The sequence below is a fragment of the Gekko japonicus genome, unplaced genomic scaffold (assembly GCF_001447785.1).
Source record: "Gekko japonicus isolate JY-2015 unplaced genomic scaffold, Gekko_japonicus_V1.1 scaffold3073, whole genome shotgun sequence".
Taxonomy (NCBI): Eukaryota; Metazoa; Chordata; class Lepidosauria; order Squamata; family Gekkonidae; genus Gekko; species Gekko japonicus.
In genome coordinates, this window is record NW_015173230.1 from 158,283 (window position 1) to 181,179 (window position 22,897).

The 22,897-nt window shown below is 51.7% G+C and overlaps 1 protein-coding gene across 1 annotated transcript; it reads right to left on the reverse strand.

Annotated features, from left to right (window-relative positions):
* Nucleotides 1–1,990: 1,990 nt before the first annotated feature.
* TSTA3 (tissue specific transplantation antigen P35B) lies at nt 1,991–21,631 on the reverse strand. The gene is made up of 10 exons (XM_015422745.1): nt 21,465–21,631; nt 19,768–19,882; nt 16,668–16,796; nt 13,529–13,602; nt 12,180–12,185; nt 10,886–11,013; nt 9,244–9,390; nt 6,399–6,478; nt 4,865–4,964; nt 1,991–2,485 (listed from the first exon to the last, which is right to left on the reverse strand). The coding sequence occupies exons 1-10, from the start codon at nt 21,614–21,616 to the stop codon at nt 2,430–2,432; spliced, it is 987 nt and encodes a 328-aa protein (XP_015278231.1). The 5' UTR covers nt 21,617–21,631; the 3' UTR covers nt 1,991–2,429.
* Between the last annotated feature and the right edge of the window lie 1,266 nt (nt 21,632–22,897).

The window sequence follows — 22,897 nt, forward strand, 5'->3', positions numbered from 1 at the left end:
AAGCAACTTTTCTCCAGGCCAGTTTGGCTGGAGCTCCTGGATGTTTTTTTGTCATCATCTGGGTGTGGAACAGCGGTCACTGTGGGGGGCGTGGGTTTCTTTGGATTTCCTGTATTTTGCAAGGGATTGGACCAGATGACCCTGGAGGTCCCTTCCAACTCTATGATTTAATGAGAGAGCCATCCTGTCCCCCCCACCACCTCCTCTTCTCCAGACTGAACATTCCAAGTCCCTCAGCCTTTCCTCACAGGGCTTGGTCTCCAGGCCCCCGATCATCCTCGTCGCTCTCCTTTGCACCCGCTCCGTTCTCTCCACACCCCTTTTGAAGTGAGCCCTCCAGAGTTGCACATAGCACTCCAGATGTGGCCTGACCAACTTTGTCATGTCTCTACCCCCCCCCTGTCAGGCTACTGTGTGAAAGACAGACCAATGTTCACAGGGGCCTTTTATAGCCATAATTTCCCCTATGAGGAAAGGTTAAAGCGCTTAGGGCTCTCTAGCTTGGAGAAACGACGACTGAGGGGTGACATGATTGAGGTTTATAAGATTATGCATGGGAAAGAGCAGGTAGAGAAAGAGGTACTTTTCTCCCTTTCTCACAATACAAGAACTCGTGGGCACTCCATGAAATTGCTGAGCGGTCGGGTTAGAATGGATAAAAGGAAGTCCTTCTTCACCCAAAGAGTGATTAACACATGGAATTCACTGCCACAGGAAGTGGTGGCGGCTACAAGCATGGACGGCTTCAAAAGGGAATTAGATAAGCATCTGGAGCAGAAGTCCATCAGTGGCTATTAGCCACAAGGTATATATAGATAGGGACTCTGGGGCAAGGGATGCTCTGTCTTCTTGGTGCTTTGAGGGGGGGGTCAACAGTGGGAGGGCTTCTGGAGTTCTGGCCCCACTGGTGGACCTCCTGATGGCACCTGGTATTTCTGGCCACTGTGTGACACAGAGTGTTGGACTGGATGGGCCTTTGGCCTGATCCAACACTGGCTTCTCTTATGTTCTTAAGGCTTGTGAAAGATTCTCAAATGCTCTGAAGTGGGCACGGTGCTCTTCCAGGCCATAAACATGCCTGCTCTGATGACCGGGGGGGTTATGATCCACCATCCTCCTGGATAAATTGCATGCTGGTTCCCCAAGGCAGAAACCAGACCTCACCAACGCGGAAGAGGCCACTTGGTTTCTAGACGCAGAACACAAGAACCGGGAGGTCACTTTGATTTATTGGAGAGCCTGCTGAGGCCGCCTCTTCAGACAACATTCAACAGCTACTGATGAGAGGTCATTCCCGTACATATCGATCTCCTCGAAAGAAGCTGGAGTGCTCCCCTTTATTTGCATGAACGCAAAGGGTACAAACCCAGGAACACCCTAAGTGTTGCTGAGGGTTAAGCGCCTTCACCCCACCCGAGTCTCCGAATTCCCAGAGACCCCCGCTTGAACCGCCCCACCTAGCTCAGCTTCGGCTGTTCTCGCCGCCAGTAAGTTGCCTAGCATTCCAGAGAGAAGGGGGGGGTGTCTTTCTCAGTCCTGTCCATGAGATCCGTTTTCAAGGAGATGGTGAAGGCTGAACCCAGGACCTTTGGCAGGTCTATGCCCTCTGGCAGTGAGTACCACAGGCAAAGTCTGCCTCCTAAGCTCCCATGTGTAAGAACAGAGTCTAGCAGCTGACATATGGTCACTGGCTCTTATAAAGTCGCCCAAGTTCCTCTCTGGGGAATGGTCTCTTTTCTAAACCTGGAGGGCAATTTCGGATGTAGAAGAAGAGGAGGAGATTGGGTTTAGAACCCCACCCTTCACTACCCAGAGGAGTCTCAGAGTGGCTCACAAACTCCTTTCCCTTCCCCTCCCCACAACAGACACCCTGTGAGGTAGGTGGGGCTGAGAGAGCTCTTGGCAGAAACGGCTTTTTTCAAGGACAGCTCTTATCAGAGCTACGGCTTGCCCAAGGTCATCCAGCAGGTGCAAGTGGAGGAGTGGGGAATCAAACCCGGTTCTCCCTGACTGGAGTCCACGCACTTCACCACAACACCAAACGGGAAGCCAAGCTCCAACAGGAAGCCAAGCTAGCGACGCTCTCCCAAAAAGACGACGACATTGACATTGTGCTAAGGGACAGGAGTTGTGACTTCTGGGCCGGCTACAAATTTGGGGAGGGGGGAGAAGCTCGAAGACTGATTGTGTTTGATTCAGCCCTCACCACCACCTCTGAGAGCACAGTGCGGCAAAGGACTGACCCCCCCAAAGAGAAGTTTGCTCTGTTTCTCAAACACCTACCACCTCAAACACCCTTCCAAATCCCCCCCCCAATGCCCATATTTATTCAAATTCTTTGATGCAGCAAAGGAAACCCCTGAGTTTGCCGACAGAATGAGGACAGCAGCGGTGGCGGCCCTTGGTCCTGACCCCACCGACCCCCTTCCTCACTTCCTGGCGGTGTCGTAATTGGCGCAGAACCAGTCGCACGTCTCCTTCACGGCTGCGGAAGGGAAAGGGAGAAGAAGAACAGACTTAGTGCAGCAAAAGGGAGGGAACTTAAAACGATCAGTTCTTCTATTCCTTCCCCACCTGCCCCCTCCTCCCAAATATGGAATTCACTACCATGGGATGTAGGGAAGGTCAAGCTTTTGAAAGGGGATTAGACAGATTCATAGACGATGAGTCTATCAATGCCTACTAGCCACGGTGACTAACCTCCACATCCAGAGGCAGAAACCCCCTGAATCCTAGAGCCACGAGGCAACATCAGGGGAAGGCCTTGGCCTCTTTGCCTTGTTGTTGGCCCTCCAGAGGAACTGGTTGGCCACTGGGTGAGACAGGAAAATGGACTAGATGGACCCTCACTGGTCTGATCCAGCAGGGCTCTTCTGATGTTCTTCTCAGGGGAAGGCCTCGGCCTCTGTGCCCTGTTGTTGGCCCTCCAGAGGAACTGGCTGGCCCCTGTGTGAGACGGGAGGCTGGACTAGAGGGACCCTCACTGGTCCGATCCAGCAGGGCTCTTCTGAGGTTCTTCTCAGGGGAAGGCCTCAGCCCCTATGCCCTGTTGTTGACCCTCCAGAGGAACTGGCTGGCCGCTAAGTGAGACAGGATGCTGGACTAGATGGATCCTCCCTGGTCTGATCCAGCAGGGCTCTTCTGTTCTTCTCAGGGGAAGGCCTTGGCCTCTCTACCCTGTTGTTGGCCCTCCAGAGGAACTGGCTGGCCGCTGCATGATAGGATGCTGGACTAGATGGTCCACTGCTCTGATCCAGCAGGACTCTTCCTACATTCTTATGACCTACCTTGGTGAATGATGTTTGTAGTTTTTCCTCATTACAGTGTAAAGACCATTTGCGAAGCTAGTTAAAACCGGGGATTGCTTACTCCTAACAGGTACTGAGATAATTAACACTTTAAATGAGCCAGAGAAGTCTTAAGTCCTGGTTCAAACCGGAGACTGGCACCCACAGATCTCTGAGACCCCAGAATCATTCCTTTTGGCGCTCAGAGAGCTTCTGGAAAGATCTGCCATGGGTTGGACCCTACATAGTTGCAGGAGAATCTGCCGGCAGATGTTTCCCCAGAAGCCAAGAAATCTGTACCCGCGGAGAGGCGGAGGAGGAAGGGGCTGAAATCACCCTTCCTGCTCGTTGCTGATCAGAAAGTCTAAAGAGGCCGCTTGGCGTAGCAGTTGGGAGTGTCGGACTAGGACCTGGGAGACCCAGGTTCGAATCCCCAATTGTGCCACAGAACCTTGCCGGGGGACTTCGGCCCACTCACACACCCTCAGCCCAACCCACCTCGCAGGGCTGTTGTGAGGGTAAAATGGAGGGAAATTATGTCATCGACTTTGGGTCCCCAACGGGGAGGAAGGTGAGATAGATAGAAGAAGAAGAAACGATGACTGAGGGGTGACATGATTGAGGTTTATAAGATTATGCATGGGAAAGAACAGGTAGAGAAAGAGGTACTTTTCTCCCTTTCTCACAATACAAGAACTCGTGGGCACTCCATGAAATTGCTGAGCGGTCGGGTTAGAACGGATAAGAGGAAGTCCTTCTTCACCCAAAGAGTGATTAACACATGGAATTCACTGCCACAGGAAGTGGTGGCGGCTACAAGCATGGACGGCTTCAGGAGGGAATCAGATAAGCATATGGAGCAGAGGTCCATCAGTGGCTATTAGCCAGAAAGCATAGATAGGGACTCTGGGGCAAGTGATGCTCTGACATCTTGGTGCTTGGGGGGGTAAACAGTGGGAGGGCTCCTAGTGTCCTGGCCCCACTGGTGGACCTCCTGATGGCACTGGTTGGCCTGATCACTGTGTGACACAGAGTGTTGGACTGGATGGGCCTTTGGCCTGATCCAACATTGGCGTCTCTTATGTTCTTATGTTCTTATGTTCTTACTGAGAGAACTTGTGACTGACCCAAGGTCACACCAGCAGCTGCATGTGGGGGAGTGGGGAATCAAACCCGGTTCTCCCAGATCAGAGTCTGCGCACTTAACCACGACACCAAACTGGAAGAAGAGATTGGATTTGTACCCCACCCTTCACAACCCGCAGGAGTCTCAGAGCGGCTCACAGACTCCTTTCCCTCCCCCTCCCCACAACAGGCACCCTGTGAGGTGGGTGGGGCTGAGAGAGCTCTGACAGAAACCCCTCTTTTCCAAGAACAGCTCTTATCAGAACTACAGCTTGCCGAAGGTCATCCAGCGGGTGCAAGTGGAGGAGTGGGGCATCAAACCAGGTTCTCCCAGATTAGAGTCCGCACACTTAACCACGACACCAAAATGAAGTGAACAGTAATAATAATATAATGAAGAGAAATCCCGCTCCCCATGAAGTGGCAGCGGAGGAGGCCGTCGTGATTCTCACCTTGAGGGAACGGGGTGAACTGGAAGTCCGGCAAGTATTTCTTCAGTTTGGCGTTGCTCGCCGTCTTCTTGAACTGCCCGTCCGACTTGGTTGTGTCAAACTGGGAAGAGGGCAACAGTTAAAGGAAAACGCCGATCCTGGCTGAAACCTGGAGGGAAAACAGGGTCCTGAGGAGCTCTTGTGGACGTGGGGTACCCCCAGGATTAATGTATAAGAAATATGACTAGCAAAAGCTCCCTGAGCGATGGGTGTCTCAGGACACCATTGGGCAGGGCAGGAAGCGAGGTCAATTACTAGCCATCGTTATGCAAATGACTTGGCTTGCAAGGTTACTGAGGTATTTGGGGTTAGGAAATTCCAGGGGATTCCTGGAGGTTTCCCAGAATGCATCTGTGTGTCCCAGGGTCCTGACCAGCTCAAAAGGGGGGGAGAGCAGTGTTCCCTCTAAGCTGAGTCAGTCTGAGCCAGCTCACAGTTTTTTAGCCTCCAGCTCACACATTTTTGTCTCAGCTCAGGAAGGAGGGCTCCAGAGCAAACCAATTGATGCAGCAGCCAAATCGCTCCCTCACAACTTTAATGCCGGTCGCTCACCGAGTAGAATGTTTGCTCACAAGACTCCACGGCTTAGAGGGAACAGTTGGTGGAGAGGGTGGTGTAAAATGGGTGGACCCTGCTTGCTCCCAGGAGGGACGGACTCTTGGTACTGGTCCTTGGAAGAGGACAGGCTGCTGAGCTCTAAACTGCAGGCCAGGGCGGCCATCTTGGCCACATGGCCTGGCCTGCTGGCTGCAAGGAGCCTGAGGTGATGGGGGTATATTTTTAGAGCCAGGGAAAGAAGGATGCGTGTCGCACCGACTTTTCTTTGTTCTTCTGGTTGCGGCTGTGCTGACAGTGGGCTTGTAACATTCCCCCTTTTTAATAAAGATTTTACTCTTTCAAGCTGGTCCTGTTCTCTGGACCACATGGTTCCCCAACCGCCTTAGACCACGCTACTTTAAGAGGGCAGAAAGGGGGAAGGCAAGCAGTCAAGGCACCTGTTGTCAATTCTCCAGGGGCCCCCCAAAATAGGAATTTGGTCCCTGTGGTAAGCAGCTGCTGGGTAGCAGGTGACCAGAGGCAGGGCCCCAGTCTGAGAAAGGGTGTCAGGTGTCTGTACCTCCTAGCAGGAAGACAAGTGTTCCCTCTAAGCTGAGTTAGTGTGAGCTAGCTCACCATTTTTTAGCCTCCGGCTCACAGATTTTTGAGTCAGCTCAGGAAAGATGGCTCCAGACCAAACTAATGTAAGCAGTAGCCAAGTTGGCCGCTCACAACTTTAATGCCAGGAGCTTGCAAGGTAGAATTTTTGCTCACAGGACTCCACAGCTTAGAGGGAACATTGAGGAAGACCCCAACAGGACAGTGGGGGCAGCAGAACCTAGTGGAAGGAAGTGGAATAGCACCCTTCAAGAACTGGCACAACCCAAGGGGCACTGGCAGATCTGTCGGACCAAACAGGCCTGCTCCGTTGCACCTCAAAAATTATTTGCAAGGATACGTGGAGCTCTCCTTTGAAGTTCATGGCTCCCACAATGCACTCCGCTGCTTCCCGTATAGAGACTTCATCCTCTTCTCCAACTAAACGAACGGAAGCACCACAGCTAAATTTTGCTAAGCAAGCGGAAAAGCAAGCATGTTCCCTGCTGTGGGTTCAACTCCTGCCCCCTCTCCACCCCCTATACTTCTGGCACCTTGGCATGCAGTAAACCGCTGAATCACAGACCCAGGAGGCAACACCAGGGGAAGGCCTCAGCCTCTCTGCCCTGTTGTTGACCCTCCAGAGGAACTGGTTGGCCGCGTTGTGAGACAGGATGCTGGGCTAGATGGACCCTCACTGGTCTGATCCATCAGGGCTCTTCTGATGTTCTTCTCAGGGGAAGGCCTCGGCCTCTCTGCCCTGTTGCTGGCCCTCCAGAGGAACTGGTTGGCCCCTGTGTGAGACGGGAGGCTGGACTAGAGGGACCCTCCCTGGTCTGACTCAGCAGGGCTCTTCTGAGGTTCTTCTCAGGGGAAGGCTTCGGCCTCTCTGCCCTGTTGCTGGCCCTCCAGAAGAACTGGTTGGCCCCTGTGTGAGACGGGAGGCTGGACCAGAGGGACCCTCACTGGTCTGACCCAGCAGGGCTCTTCTGAGGTTCTTCTCAGGGGAAGGCCTCGGCCTCTCTGCCCTGTTGTCGGCCCTCCAGAGGAACTGGCTGGCCCCTGTGTGAGACGGGATGCTGGACTGGATAGACCCTCCCTGATCTGATCCAGCAGGGCTCTTCTGAGGTTCTTCTCAGGAGAAGGCCTCGGCCCTCTACGCCCTGTTCTTGGCCGTGCAGAGGAACTGGCTGGCCGATCTGTGAGACAGGATGCTGGACTAGATGGACCCTCACTGGTCTGACCCAGCAGGGCTCTTCTGGTGTTCTTATCAGGGGAAGGCCTCGGCCTCTCTGCCCTGTTGCTGGCCCTCCGGAGGAACTGGCTGGCCCCTGTGTGAGAAAGAAGAAGAGATTGGATTTCTACCCCACCCTTCACTACCCAAAGTCATTTCAGAGTGGCTTACAAATGCCTTTCCTTTCCCCTCCCCGCAACAGACACCCTGTGAGGCAGGTGGGGCTGAGAGAGCTCTCTCGAGGACTCCCCTTGAGAGAACAGGTCTGAGAGAACTTGTAACTGACCCAAGGTCACACCAGCAGCCGCACATGGAGGAGTGGGGACTCAAACCCAGTTCTCCCAGACTAGAGTCTACGCTCCTAACCACTACACCAAACTGGCCCTACAGCACCCCACTCTGCTTAAAGGAGCGCACACCTTCAAAAAATGTTTTAAAATGATTGAAAAAAGCATTTACAGGAGAAATTCTTGTGGGGCTGGGCCTTTAAGAAACGGAGGCAGAGCTCCACTGTAGCTATGGGCCTGCCTCCACACCTTTAATACAGGGGTCCCCAACATTATTTATTCATTTGTGTAAATACATAAGCAGGACCCTGTGGGTACCTCTGGAATTCTGCACTTGAGCTTTCTCTGCATTTCTGTGTGCGTGCACGGCTCCGCCTCCTGCCGTGGCCATTTTGTGCTTGGCTCCGCCTCCCGTGGCAGCCATTTTGTGGACGTGCCCACTGCCCAGAGTCAGAATTCCAAAGGTGCCCACAGGCTCAACAAAGGTTGGAGACCCCTGGCCTAGGCCAACAGCTCACGCAGGCCAGTAAACTAGCAAGTGGGCTACACAGAAACGGCTCTCAAGCCCATTACGCGTCCGCTCTGGATAAGAAGAAGCGATTGGATTTATACCCCGTCCTTCACTCTCTGCAGATCCCTTGTTGCCATTCCCTCTCTGCCCCCAGATCTTCCTACTTGTTGCCAAAACTTTGCCAGCTCTCTGAAAACCTTCTTCTCCCTTCGTATCATGGGATATGAAACGGGAAAATTTCCATGGAGGATTTTGTGGTTCATGGGGCAATTTTTTCCAGGTGGGGATGAAGATCTCAGTGCAGAGAGAAAAGCCATGTAGCCAATACAGAGCTGTGCACTACACCAAACTGGCTCTCTGGCAGCAGCTGACTAGGGCCGGTGTGGTGGTCAGAATGTCAGACTAGCATTTGGGAGACCCAAATTCAAATCTCCGCAGTGCCATGGAAGTCTGCTGGGTGACCCTGGGCCAGTCACACACTCACAGCCTAACCTACCTCACAGGGTTGTGAGGATAAAAAGGAGGAGAGGAGAGCTGTGCAAGGCCCACTGGGTTCCCATTGGTGAGACAAGCGGGGTATAAATGAGCTGAGGGGGTGGTGTAGATTGGTTCCCCCCCTCTTTCCTTTGATCCTCACATCAGCTCTGTGAGGTTGGCTGGTCGGGGAAAAGGAATGTCGAGCCCAGGGACACCCAGTGAGTTTCAAGGCTTGGGAGGGATTCGAAGCCAGACCTCTCCAGTCCTAGTCTGAGGCTCTAACCACTATGCCACACTGGCTCTCCAGCTTACCACAGAGTTAGTAATAGAATTAGGATCGCTCAATGTTGATATTCTTGTTTTTATGCTCAGTTGGACAGGATGTAATGGGTAAATTACAGCAAGTTTGGTGTAGTGGTTAGGAGCGCAGACTGTAATTTGGGAGAAACGGGTTTGATTCCCCACTCCTCCACATGCAGCCGCTGGTGTGACCTTGGGTCAGTCACAAGTTCTTTCAGAGCTGTTCTCTCAAGGGCAGTTCTCAAGAGAGCTCTCTCAGCCCCACCTACCTCACACGGTGTCTGTTGTGGGGAGGAGGTGGTAAAGGCGTTCGTAAGCTGCTCTAAGACTCCTTCAGGTAGCGAAGGGCAGGGTATAAATCCAATCTCCTCTTCTTCTAAATCCATCGACAATGTACTTTGCTGGTGCATTTTTGTTTCTTCTCCGTCTCTTTGGTGGTGCTGTAGTTTAATAAATCTGTTGTTTTTACTAAAGCTTACCAGAGAGTATATGAACTGCCTCCGGGGCTTTCCTGTCCCCCAGACCGTCAAGGGCGTGCCGTTTTCTGTAGGACAACAGAGAGACTGTCAGAAAACAGCCAGCTCTTCTCCCACTATTCTGCAAGCAGCAAATGACCTCTTTGACCCAGACTCTTCGTGTTTTCACGAACTGCAGCTCCTCACGCAAAGCACAGCCCATACGTGAGGCCGAAGTTTCCGAGGGTAGCCCAGTTGGTCTGCGGTAGAAGAGCGAGTTTCGAATCCAGCAGCATTTTAGAGACCGACAAGATTTTGGGGGTGTACGCTTTTGTGAGTCAAGGCGCCCTTCGTCAGATACTGAACTCGATTCTAACACGAGACCCGAGTGGAGTGCCTTTTGTGGCAACATTGCGCCAAGCACTGAAGTCCCATCATGCCACGCTCTAGTTTGGGCAAGGGGCACAAGAAATAGCTGGACCACCCAGGCGTCCACCAACTGCTTTGGGGCATTTGGGGAACAGTTTGACCGATTTCCCACAAGCGGCTGCGCCGCCCCTGCTCTTCCCTTTCCCCCGATTGCATTCGTCAACTTCCCACTACTTGCCGCACGGCCGCATTTTGACCCGCAGCATCCCCTGATTTCTTCCACGTCTTCTCGATCTCAAAAAACAAGGATTGAGAAGACGCGGGGGAAATCGGGGGATGCTGCAGGTCAAAATAGTGGGAAATTGACAAACACAATCGGGGGAAAGGGAAGAGCCGGGGGTGGCACTCAGAGCCCTCTCTGTGGGCACGCGTGCCATCGCCCCAGCCAGGCCCAGCCCGTCATTAAAGTGTCGAATTCTCTGCCAAATAATTTTAAGTAAATGAAAGCATTTGAGATTGCTTTCCTTACTTTGTTTGGATCATCTTGTTGTTTTTTCTAAAGAAAAACCTCAGTATTCAGGTTAAATTGCCGTGTTGGCACTTTGCGATGAATAAGTGGGTTTTGGGTCGCAGTTTGGGCACTCGGTCTCTAAAAGATTCGCCATCACTGGGCTAGGATGTTTCAGAGAGGTGGCTTGATAATTTCCCGCCCCTGCGTCCCAGTCCTGGTATTTCTTGGAGGGGCATGTAAAATCTGCACAGCCTCTGCACCAGGCACTCACCAACAAGGCGCCCACCAACACATTTCCTGGCACACTCACCAAGCGTTCTTAAAAAGTGGGTAGGGCCGGGTGGAGCATTTGCCTAGCAAGGCTTCTGATTGGCCACTGGAGATGAGATTGCCTGTGCAGATTTTTAAAAGTGTTGCTTCGGCATTTTGTGGCTGGCTCCGCCTCCTTCGGCAGCCATTATGTGCCAGCCATTTTTTGGCTGCACCCACCACACTATGTTAGAATTCTAAAGGTGTCCAGAGGTTCAAAAAGGTTAGGGACCTGTGCTCTACACTGCATAATCCAATTAACCCTTCACATCTAAAAGTAAGGAATGGGATCCCTAAAACTGAGCATGCAGCCAGGTTTGTGATCCCCAGAAGTATTTACTCCCTCTCGTCTCTCTCTTCCGGCAACGATGCAGACGCCTCTTCGCCACACTCACTTTTTGCCAAGTACGCTTTGTGGATGAGGCCCGGCAGGACGTGCCCGTCCTCGATGTTGAAGTTGTCGTGAGGCCCGAAGACATTGGTGGGGATGACAGCCGTGAAGCAACACCCATACTGGGCAAAAGGGGAAAAAGGGGCCGGGGGGGGGGGGGAGAGAGAAAGCAGACCAGGAAGCAACTGGCAGTTGTCGTGTGCAGACTAGAACTGAGTTCTGCTCTGCCCAGTGGTCGGAACCTGGAGCACCTATCCACTGGAACGTAAGAAGACCCCTGCTGGATCAGACCAGGGAGGGTCCACCTAGTCCAACATCCCGTCTCACTCAGTGGCCAGCCAGTTCCTCTGGAGGGCCAACAACAGGGCAGAGAGGCCGAGGCCTTCCCCTGATGTTTCCTCCTGGCTCTGGGATTGAGAGGCTAACTGCCTCTGAACGTGGAGGTTCCGCTCAGTCACCATGGCCAGTAGCCACTGATAGATCTATGCTCCATGAATCTGTTTAAACCCCTTCTAAAGCCAGCTAGGCCTGTGGCCATTACTTTTGTCCGTCCTGAACCTTCACGGTAAAGTCCTTGCCCATCCCTAAATGAGGCTAATTTGAACGTCTCCTCATGAATAATAATAATAATAATGTGCTGTCAGATTGCACGTTGGTGTAGTGGTTAGGAGCGTGGACTCTAATCTGGGAGAACCAGGTTTGATTCCCCACTCCTCCTCCACATGCAGCTGCGGGTGTGATCTTGGGTCAGTCACAAGTTCTCTCAAGGACAGTTCTTGAAAGAGCTAGAGGAGGAGGAGGAGGAGGAGTCTCAGAGCGGCTTACAAACTCCTTTCCCTCCCCTTCCCCACAACAGACACCCTGTGAGGTAGGTGGGAGGCTGAGAGAGCTCTTGACAGAAACTGCTCTTTTTCAAGGACAGCTCTGACAGAACTACGGCTTGTCCAAGGTCACCCAGCAGCTGCGAGCGGAGGAGTGGGGAATCAAACCCGGTTCTCCCAGATTAGAGTCTGCGTGCTTAATCACTACACCAAACTGGCTCTCACACCACAGGGTGTCCGTTGTGGGGAGGGGAAGGGGAAGGAGATTGTCAGCCGCTCTGAGACTCCTTTGGGTAGTGAAGGGCGGAGTATAAATGCAATCTCTTCTTCTTCTCTTCTAAATTGCTGTCAAGTCATAGCCAACGTATCATGCCTGCCTCTGCCTAGCAACCCTGGACTTATCCGGGGGTCTCTCATCCAAGTTCTAGCCTGGACCGACCCTGCTTAGCTGCCAAGCTCTGACAATCAAGTTCAGGCTAGGCTGGGGCTCTTAGGATGTTGAGAAGAAGAATGTGCCAGTAAGCCACCACTGACTCATGACAACCCCATCCAGAGAGCATCCTAGGCAAGAGACGTTCAGAGCCGGTTTGCCCTTGCCTGCCTCCGCCTAGGAACCCTGGGCTTCCTTGGTGGTCTCCCCATCCGAGTACTAACCAGGTCCAGTTCTGCTTAGCTTCTGAGATCTATAAACAAAAGCAGGAAGTGGAACAGACCCCCAAAACAAGAAAAACATCGTGTACAGAAATACAATACTAGAAAAAAACAACTAATTTAATAGGATATTAAAGAATTTATGATATATTGTATAAGTATAATTATCGTAATAATATTCAAAATAAGGTCATAATACATATCACATCCCATATGAAAGATCTGAAGCACCACAAGATTCATACATGAGTGGAAGTCAATTATCACTGGAATTAAACAGTGCGGGGATTCTCTTTTCTATATGTCCTGCTACTGCAAGGAAATAATCCAAAATATTCTTCTTCCAGAACTTGTTACTGCAAGAGAAGCAATCCAAGAATCCCGCCGCTACCGGAGAAGCGATCCGACAGCCCCCTGGATGTATAAGCCATTTCCGGCCTTCTTTCTCAAGAACTGCTTTAACAGTTCCTTGTATAAATCATTTTCTGGAACCAATCTCCATCCTTATAACAAACATGTCCACTTTTCCTATTAAATCAGTTATTTTTCTAGTATTGTATTTTTGTACACGGTGTTTTTCTTGTTTTAAGCTTCTGAAATCTGACAAGCTCAAGTTAGTCAGGGGTATTCAGGCTGCTCCTTATGAATAGCCAGGGCTTTTTTTCCTGGGGGGACATGCCGGAACAAAGTTCCGGAACCTCTTTGACAAAATTCTTTTTAAAATGTTTAAAAGTTCATAAGTTTTCAGTTGTTGTTGTTGTTGTTCAGTCGCACAGTCGAGTCCGACTCTTTGCGACCCCATGGACCAGATCACGCCAGGCCCTCCGGTCTTTTGCCGTCCTCTGAACTTGGCTCAACTTCATGTTCGTTGCATCGATGACACTGTCGGGAAAGGCCGCTCTGAGTTTTCAGTACACAGGTAGAGTTCCGGCACCTCTTTATTTATTTTGTCTTTTAAAAGCCCTGTATATAGCTCTTACAGTATTTAATTTATTCTGAAAATCCACAGACCACATCTCTCGAAACACCCATCCAAGATCACACAAACCCAACCACGCAGACCCTGGAAACAAGTCAGCTTCTACGAAAGCTCTTTGTAAGTGAACCAATCTTTGGACTGAGGAAGGCTTCGGCGTGATTGTTTTCAAGGCAAGAAGCGGGAGAGAAGAGCTCACCTGTTTTGGACGTCTATCATCCTCTTCGCATAAGAATATCCAAAATTGGAGTCGTGGGGGGGCCCATTGTGGATCTGGAAGAATCATTTTAAATAAGGGAGTAAGAAATATCGCAGAATCAGAGTTTGGTCCCTGGCACTGTTCCCTCCAAGCTGAGTTAGCGTGAGCTAGCTCACAGTCTTTGGTGTAGTGGTTAAGTGTGCGGTTTGGTGTAGTTTGAGAGCCAGTTTGGTGTAGTGGTTAAGTGCGCGGTCTCTAATCTGGGAGAACCGGGTTTGATTCCCCACTCCTCCAACTGCACCTGCAGGATCACCTTGGGCAAGCCGTAGTTCTGATAAGAGCTGTCCTTGAAAAAGAGCTGTTTCTGTCAAGAGCTCTCTCAGCCCCACCCACCTCCCATGGTGTCTGTTGTGGGGAGGGGAAGGGAAAAGAGTTTGTTAGCCGCTCTGAGACACCTTTGGGTACTGAAGTCTTCTTCTTCTCCTCCTCCTCCTCCTCCTCCTCTTCTTCTTCTTCCTCTTCTTCTTCTTCTTCCTCTTCTTCTTCTTCTTCTTCTTCGCCTCTGGCTCACGCATTTTTGTCTTAGCTCAGGAAGGAGAGCACCAGAGCAAACTAATTTATGCAGTAGCCGAATTGCTTGCTCACGGCTTTAATGCCACACAAAGTAGAACTTTTGCTCACAAGACTCCACAGCTTAGAGGGAGCATTGGTCCCTGGTATGTGCATTTTAAGGATTCCAGCAAGCAACTTTGGTGAAAGGCCTTTCTCTCTCTGAAGAAGAAGAAGAAGAAGATAAGAGATTGGATTTATACCTCGCCCTTCACTACCCAAAGGTGTCTCAGAGCGGCTCACAAACTCCTTTCCCTTCCCCTCCCCACAACAGACACCCTGTAAGGCAAGTGGGGCTGAGAGAGGTCTGACAGAAACTGCTCTTTTTCAAGAAGAAGAAGAGATTGGATTTATACCCCACCCTTCACTACCCAAAGAAGTCTCAGAGCGGCTTACAAACGCCTTTCCCTTCCCCTCCCCACAACAGACCCCCTGTGAGGCAGGTGGGGCTGAGAGAGCTCTGACAGAAATGACCCTTTTTCAAGGACAGCTCTTATCAGAACTGTGGCTTGCCCAAGGTCATCCAGCCAGGTGCAAGTGGAGGAGTGGGGAATCAAACCCGGTTCTCCCAGATTAGAGTCCGTGCACTGAACCACTACACCAAACTGGCTCTCTGGGACCTCAGAGAGTCACAGTCAGTCAGAGGAGACAGGCCTGGGATAGAGAGGCCAACAATTGGACTCTAGAACGCATCTTCATATGTTCGAGCGGGTGGGAAGGCCATAAAAACTCCCTGCCCGAGACCACATCAAACCGAGAGGGTATAGAAACCTGGGAGGGTAGAAGAGATGGTGTAAAATGCCATCACGTTGCAGCCAACTTATGACGACCCCAGAGGGTTTCCAAGGCAAGAGATGTTCGAAGATGGTTTCCATGGCCTCCCTCTCCGCACACGGACTCTGGACTTCCTTGGTGGTCTCCCATCCATGTACTAACCAGGGCCGATACTCTTTCTGAGATCTGAGCCTGGACCATCCAGAAGAAGAGACCAAATTCCCCAAACCCCCAACAGCGAGAAAGAAGAATAGCTGGGAAGAAAATCCTGCTCTGCTGCACCTATCAGAATCTCCTCTGGCATGCAGAATCCAGCTTCGCTTGGTGCCACACTTTGGCCACGAAGGGCCAAATACCCTGCGTGTTTACCAAGCACGAGCGCCCTTCCTTTCGTCCAGACCTGAATGTGGACCAGATGGGTGAGGGATCTATAGAAGATTGGATGGTGCACATTCTATGAGAGACATGTGTACAGTCAGACTCTGTGTCACAAACAAGATAGGTAAGGGTAAAAGGTTTCCCTCTGCTCGAAGGCCAGTCGAATCCGACTCTAGGGGTCCACTGCTGGACCTCCTGATGGCCCCTGGTCTTTTTGGCCACTGTGTGACACAGAGTGTTGGACTGGATGGGCCTTTGGCCTGATCCAACATTGGCTTCTCTTGTGTTCTTAGGGGGCGGTGCTCATCTCCGTTTCCAAGCCGAAGGGCCAGCGCTGTCCGAAGACTTTTCCTTGGTCATGTGGCCGGCATGACTAATAATAATACTTTCCATTTATTAATCGCTTTCCCCAGTGGGCTCAAAGCGATGTACAGTTACTCCATATATAGACAAGGGACTAACAATGTTTGTAAGGGATAGGGAAGACAACATGTATTCATTTTTTAATTGCACACGCCGTCACTGCCCGGTGTAGACGTCTTCTGGCTTGGATCCGGCGTTTTCCGCACGGCTGCTTGCTGGCCAGGCTTCAGGATCCGTATGTCAATCGCCACACTGCCACCGCCTGGCCGGAACATCCATTGCAGGGATTCTTTTCGTAGCTGAGAAGCTATTTCGCCTTCCAAGCCTCGACCAGGATGTCCGACCGTCAGCTAACACCCTCCCACAAGGGAGATTGGCGTGCCCACCCTCTCTAAGGAGTGGTTCCCATTTTATCTACTCGCCGAAGCTTTCGAATCGCTGGGTAGACGATGAGCTGGGGACAACAGGCTGGCTGCTCACACCAGCGCGGGGCTTGAACTAACACAGTTCAGATGTTAAGACAGTGGGATATATCCACTGTGCCACTGCTCCCCTAAACGCCGAGGCACACAGAACGCTGTTCCCTTCCCACCGAAGCGGTACCTCTTTATCTACCTGCAATTTCTTGCTTTCGAACTGCTAGGCTGGCAGAAGCTGGGGCCAGAGATAGGAGCGTCACGTGGCACTCGGGTCTCGAACTGCTAAACTACCGACCTTCCGGTCTGCAGATCAGTGTCTTAACCACTGAGCCACTGTGGCCACTCCAAAAAAGATACCACGCTGTAAAAAATGTTTGAATATGCTAATTTCTGCACACATACACATAGTCTCTTCCTCGCTCTTGCTCTCTGCTAGAAATTTAGATGCGATATGAGGTTTTCTGGAAGATATTTATATCTTACAGCCTGCTTGACTCACTGATTTTGAGGCACTTTATAAAAACATATAAAGAGGGGGGGAAGGGAACCCCACCCCCATCACAAGCACAGCAAGGGATGGATACAGCGGCCCTTACCATGGTTTCGTCGATAGGGTAGGTGGTCTTGTCTGGGAATATGCAAGTAGAGAGGCAGGAGACCACTTTCTGAACGCCAAACTCATATGCCGTATGCAGGACATTGTCATTAATGTGGACGTTATTCCTCTGGGCAAGAACAGAGAGATCGAAGTTACATAAACTGTCACACTTAAGAACCTCAGAAGAGCCCTGCTGTGTCAGAGCAGTGGGGGTCCACCTAGTCCAGCATCCTGTCTCACTCAGTGGCCAACCGGTTCCTCTGGAGGGCCAACAACAGGGCACAGAGGTCCATGCCTTCCCCTAAGAAGAACATCAGAAGAGCCCTGCTGGATCGGACCAGTGAGGGTCCATCCAGTCCAGCCTCCTGTCTCACACAGGGGCCAAACAGTTCCTCTGGAGGGCCAACAACAGGGCAGAGAGGACGAGGCCTTCCCCTGAGTAGAACATCAGGAGAGCCCTGCTGGGTCAGACCAGTGAGGGTCCATCTAGTCCAGCATCTCTTCTCACACAGTGGCTAACCAGCTCCTATGCAGGGCCAACAACAGGGCAGAGAGACTGAGGTCTTCATAAGAACGTAAGTGGAGCCCTGCTGGATCAGACCAGTGAGGGCCCATCTAGTCCAACATCCCATCTCACACAGTGGCCAACCAGTTCCTCTGGAGGGCCAACAACAGGGCAGAGAGACTGAGGTCTTCATAAGAACGTAAGTGGAGCCCTGCTGGATCAGACCAGTGAGGGCCCATCTAGTCCAACATCCCATCTCACACAGTGGCCAACCAGTTCCTCTGGAGGGCCAACAAGAAGGCAGAGAACTGTGACCTCGCACAGTTCCACAGGGCGTTTGAGTAGGAGCCGCCACTACTGTACCATCATCACCTGGCCCTGGAAGAAAGATCGATAGCGCTAAGCGGAACAGATGGCACTGAGTGGATATAACAGCATTAATACGCCATCTTTATGGTAATTTAATTTGAACATCGAGAGCACTTAATAATGTCGAAATATGTTGACTGATTTTAAATGTTTTTAATTGTAATAACGGTGACCAGAACTGTACGCAGTATTCATAATGAGGCTGTACCATGGATTCTGTGCTCATGGAAGACCAAAAATGGGGAACTACTCCCCACCCACCCCCAGCACTATTCTGGTGCAAGAAAACGGCTTGGGGGAGAGCCATTCCACAGAACCCAGACTTCACACATCTCATTTGGCCCTAAGCTGCTCCCCAAAAGGTGGTCAGACCATCAAAGAGCACCATGTCAAAGGTACGACCAGTAGAAAAGAGCAAGAGTCTAGGAGCACCTTAAAGAAGAAAAGAAGAGAGAAGAGACTGGATTCATACAAGAAGAAGAAGAAGAGATTGGATTTATACCCCGCCCTTCACTACCTGAAGGAGTCTCAGAGCGGCTCACAATCTCCTTCCCCTTCCCCTCCCCACAACAGACACCCTGTGAGGTAGGTGGGGCTGAGAGAGCTCTTGACAGAAACGGCTCTTTTTCAAGAACAGCTCTTATCAGAACCATGGCTTGCCCAAGGTCGTCTAGCCAGGTGCAAGTGGAGGAGTGGGGAATCAAACCCAGTTTTCCCGGATTAGAGTCCGCGCACTTAACCACTACACCAAACTGGCTCTCAAAAAGACTAACAAAATACGTGGCTTTGTAGGCGCTTTCCCGAGTCACTGCTCACTTCTTCGGATACCACCAGTTTGCACTAAGCACAGCTGGGAACAGCACAGCACCCACAAAGGTTGTGCCAGAGAAGCACGAGACCGTCAGGCCCCTTGCTGCGGCCAGCAGCCCCTCTCCCTGTGGACACGCACCGTGAGACAGGCAGCCAGCCTCAGGCCTGGAAGCGAGCTAAGCAGATGTGCAAGTACCGGCCTGCTCAAATCCCTACAGCCTCCCGGGAGCGGCAGTTCAGGTGGAGCAGGGAACGCCTGGAACTGCCGTTTCCTCTCTTGACCTCTGGGTCAGGGATGACGTCCGGGCTGCAGATTACAGCGCCACGTGGCTCGCAAACAAGCCTTCTGCCACGGCGGCACAACCTGAACGTGTGGTGTGTGTGTGTGTGTTTGTGTGTCCTCAAACGGCTTTTGCATCCGGGAGAAACAAAGAAAGAGAAGAGGAACATGCAAGGCGTGGCAGTCCTTCTCGCCCGGATCCAGGAACCACCGATCTCCTCAGGCAATGAAAGGTGCAAAGGTAATGCCAGGAGAGGAACTAGATGGGCTGGGGGAGGCCGTTCCCCAAAGCTGCTCTGAACCGGGGAGAGGGGAGCACAATCCCCCCCCCCGCAGCTTTAGAGATCTGCCCCTCGGCCTTCTTGCTCCTCGTCCTCTTTCAGACTGCAAGAATTCAGCTTACACCATGAAGCTGATCAGCTGACCGGGTTTAACAGAGCAACCGAACGCAGGGAAATCGTCACACAACACACCGTGGAACTCTCTGCCACAAGAAGTTGCAACCAGCCACAAAAGCACTGTTTTAGTTGCCATATTCTGTAATTGAACAAACCAGGAACCACCGCAGCAGCATGCAACCATGTCACGAAAGCAAAGGCAGCACAGACTTTCGTAAGGGTTTTATGCCAACCCTTGTTTTAATTTTTTGTCTCTTTCCTAACAATTCCTAACATTGCAGTTCCCTGCTTCCATGGCCATGGGAGGTTGTTTGCTGCCAGCATTCCCCAGAAAGTCTCTCTGCTGCGCACACAATTCAATGGCAAGAACTTTCAGTCATACTCCCAAAGGCTGGCAACTGCCCAATTAGAGAAGAAGATGAAGAGAAGAGATTGGATTTTTACCCCGCCCTTCACTACCCAAAGGTGTCTCAGAGCGGCTGACAAAACTCCTTTCCCTTCCCCTCCCCACAACAGACACCCTGTGAGGTAGGTGGGGCTGAGAGAGCTCTTTCCAGAACTGCCCTTGAGAGAACAGCTCTGACAGAACTGTGGCTTGCCCAAGGTCATCCAGCAGCTGCAAGTGGAGGAGTGGGGAATCAAACCCGGTTCTCCCAGATTGGAGTCCGCACATTTAACCACTACACCAAACTTGCCAAGTGCCCAGGCTGAGTTTTGTGAGCCCCACAGCCCTTACCCAGAAATCCAGGTTGTATTTGATGTTCCGGAAGAGACCGCCCACCATGGCCGCCAGGTGAATGACGTGGGTGGGTTGGAGCCTCTCAAAGATGGCTTTGGTCTGTCCCGCATCCCTGAAGGGAAGAAACAGCAAAGGTGAAGAGGGACTGACATTCCCCCGGGGGCAACGTGCACCTACCCACCCCACCACCGCTTCAGCTGCACAGGAGCATGATGGGGGATATATCAACATCGACAAGACTGGAGGGTGATCAGCAGGGTTCCCTCTAAGCTGAGTTAGTGTGAGCCAGCTCACAGTTCTATAGCCTCCGGCTCACACGTTTGTCTCAGCTCAAGAAGGAAGGCTCCAGAGCAAACTAATTTATGCAGGAGCCAAATTGCTCAATCACAACTTTAATCCCAGTAACAAAGTAGAATTTTTGCTCACAAGGCACCCAGCTTAGAGGGAGCATTGCTCCAGAGCAAACTAATTTATGCAGGGGCCAAATCGCTCGCTCACAACTTAAATGCCCGTAGCTCACCAAGCAGAATTCTTGCTCACAAGGCACCACAGCTTAGAGGGAGCATTGCTCCAGAGCAAACTAATTTATGCAGGGGCCAAATCGCTCGCTCACAACTTAAATGCCCGTAGCTCACCAAGCAGAATTCTTGCTCACAAGGCACCACAGCTTAGAGGGAGCATTGCTCCAGAGCAAACTAAGTTATGCAGGAGCCAAATCGCTCGCTCACAACTTTAACGCCAGTAGCTCACCAAGCAGAATTCTTGCTCACAAGACTCCACAGCTTAGAGGGAGCGTTGGTCACCAGATATGACAAAGAGCAGGTGTGAGGCTAGGGAGGGCGCCCCCTCCACAATCTCACCGCAAAATACCACCCAGGTGGGCCTCTCCAGAGCTGTTCCCACTTGCAAACGCCACCAGAGCTTCCCAAGCCGTGGCTCAGTGGCAGAGGAAATCCTTTGTGTCCAAAAACATCCCATGTTCAACCCTCGGCATCTCATAAGAACATAAGAGACGCCAATGTTGGATCAGGCCAAAGGCCCATCCAGTCCAACACTCTGTCTCACACAGTGGCCAAAAATTCCAGGTGCCCCCAGGAGGTCCAGTGGTGGGGCCAGGACACTAGAGGCCCCCGCATTGTTGCCCCCCCCAAGCACCAAGAAGACAGAGCATCACTTGCCCCAGAGTCCCTATCTATACCTTGTGACTAATAGCCACTGATGGACCTCTGCTCCATATGCTTATCCAATTCCCTCTTATAAGAACGTAAGAGAAGCCAGTGTTGGATCAGGCCAAAGGCCCATCCAGTCCAACACTCTGTGTCACACAGCGGCCAGAAATACCAGGTTCAGGAGGTCCAGCAGTGGGACCAGGACACTAGGAGCCCTCCCACTGTTGCCCCCCCCCAAACACCAAGAAGACAGAGCATCACTTCCCCAGAGTCCCTATCTATACCTTGTGGCTAATAGCCACTGATGGACCTCTGCTCCATATGCTTATCTAATTTCTCTATCTAATCTAATCTCCACTTTAAGTTCTTCAGAAAGCACAGGCTGGAAGGGCTCCTCTCTGCTTGAGATCCCGGAGAGCGGCGGCCGCCCAGAGCGGACAATACTCTTTGATGGGCCAACAGCCTCACTCCCCATGTGGCAGCATTGTACACTCAGGCTCAAGCCCCTAGCAGGCGAGAACTCACGTTAAATCACCGTCTTTGGAGGACAAGAAGATCCACACCTCATCAGGTCGCCCGGCCCCGCCTTCTGCTACCAGCTTGCCTATGGCTTTCCCCACCAGCCCGGAGCCGCCGGTCACCAAAATGCGCTTCATCGGCCTTTCTGGCTCGGCCATGGCGAAAAGGTTCCAGAGACTGGATGGGAAAAGGGGAAAGCTTAGACTCACAGCCTGACATCTCCAAAGGGTTCGCAACATCGTTTACACCAGGGGCGTCGAACTCATTTGTTACGGGGGCCGGATCTGCCATAGACGAGACCTTGTTGGGCCGGGCTGTGTGTGTCACAAAAGGTAATGCCAGGTAGCAGACATGTGAACTTTATAAAGGACACAAAGACAAAGGTTTTTTTTTTTTTAACTTAAAATAAAAACATGCTTAAAACATTAGCACTCTTGCAATATTCTGTTTATTTAACAGTGTCTGATAACAGACACCTCTGAATTATTGCGTCAAAATGTCTGTGCTGTTGCAATCTTGAGTATGCTGTTCAGGTGTGTGAGTTATGCTAATGAGCTCCTGCACCTCTTTTTCTACGAAATGACCCCTGAGGGGGCCTACTTTGATCGATAACGCCCTTGGCTCCTCCCCATTGCTCAATACTGTGGCGGTGGGGAAATGGGGGCCTTAACAGCATTCTGTGATGTTGTAAAGTCACCTCCAGCTGCGTAACAGGAAGTAATGTCACTGCCTCACAGGATGCTCTAGGATTCCCCCCAAAGTCTGTGGTTTCTACCATCGAGTTTTGGGGAAATCCTAGCGTGCCTCATGACTCAATGACATCACTTCCAGTTATGGAGCCAGAACCGATGTTGCAGCATCACAGGCTGCCACTTGCGTAAGTCTCTCTCACTACCCCCGGCCTGGACCCCAATGGTAGCATGTGCGGATCTGCTCATGCACTGTTTTATCCAGAACCATTCACTCCCTAAAAAGCTGCTCCTGAACATCTGGGCCCCACCTGAGTTGGACTAGTTCCAGTGGCCACAACTGAAAGCCAGCAGCCCCACCCTCAGTGAGGACAAGCACTTTCCACTGGCACACACAGCTGGTTGAATCCCAGCCAGTGCCGGAAGGGATGGATGCCGGTGTCAATAGAAACATCGTTTTGGTTCAAATGTGTCCTCCCCACGCCGCCTCTGCCTCGGAGCCGGGCGGGCGGGGGGAGGACCGGCCTCGCCGCCGCCGCTGCCGCCTCAGAGCCGGGCGGGGGGGGGAGGACCGGTCTTGCCGCCGCCGCCTCCTTCTCGGGGAGGAGATCGAGCGGGGGGGATGGAGGAGACGGAGTTCTTCTCCCCCCCCCACGAGTATCGCGGGTCCCCCTCTTGTTTTAATTCTAAGCGCAAATAGTCCAAATGTGCCTTCAGAAAAAGAAGAGATTGGATTTATACCCCGCCCTT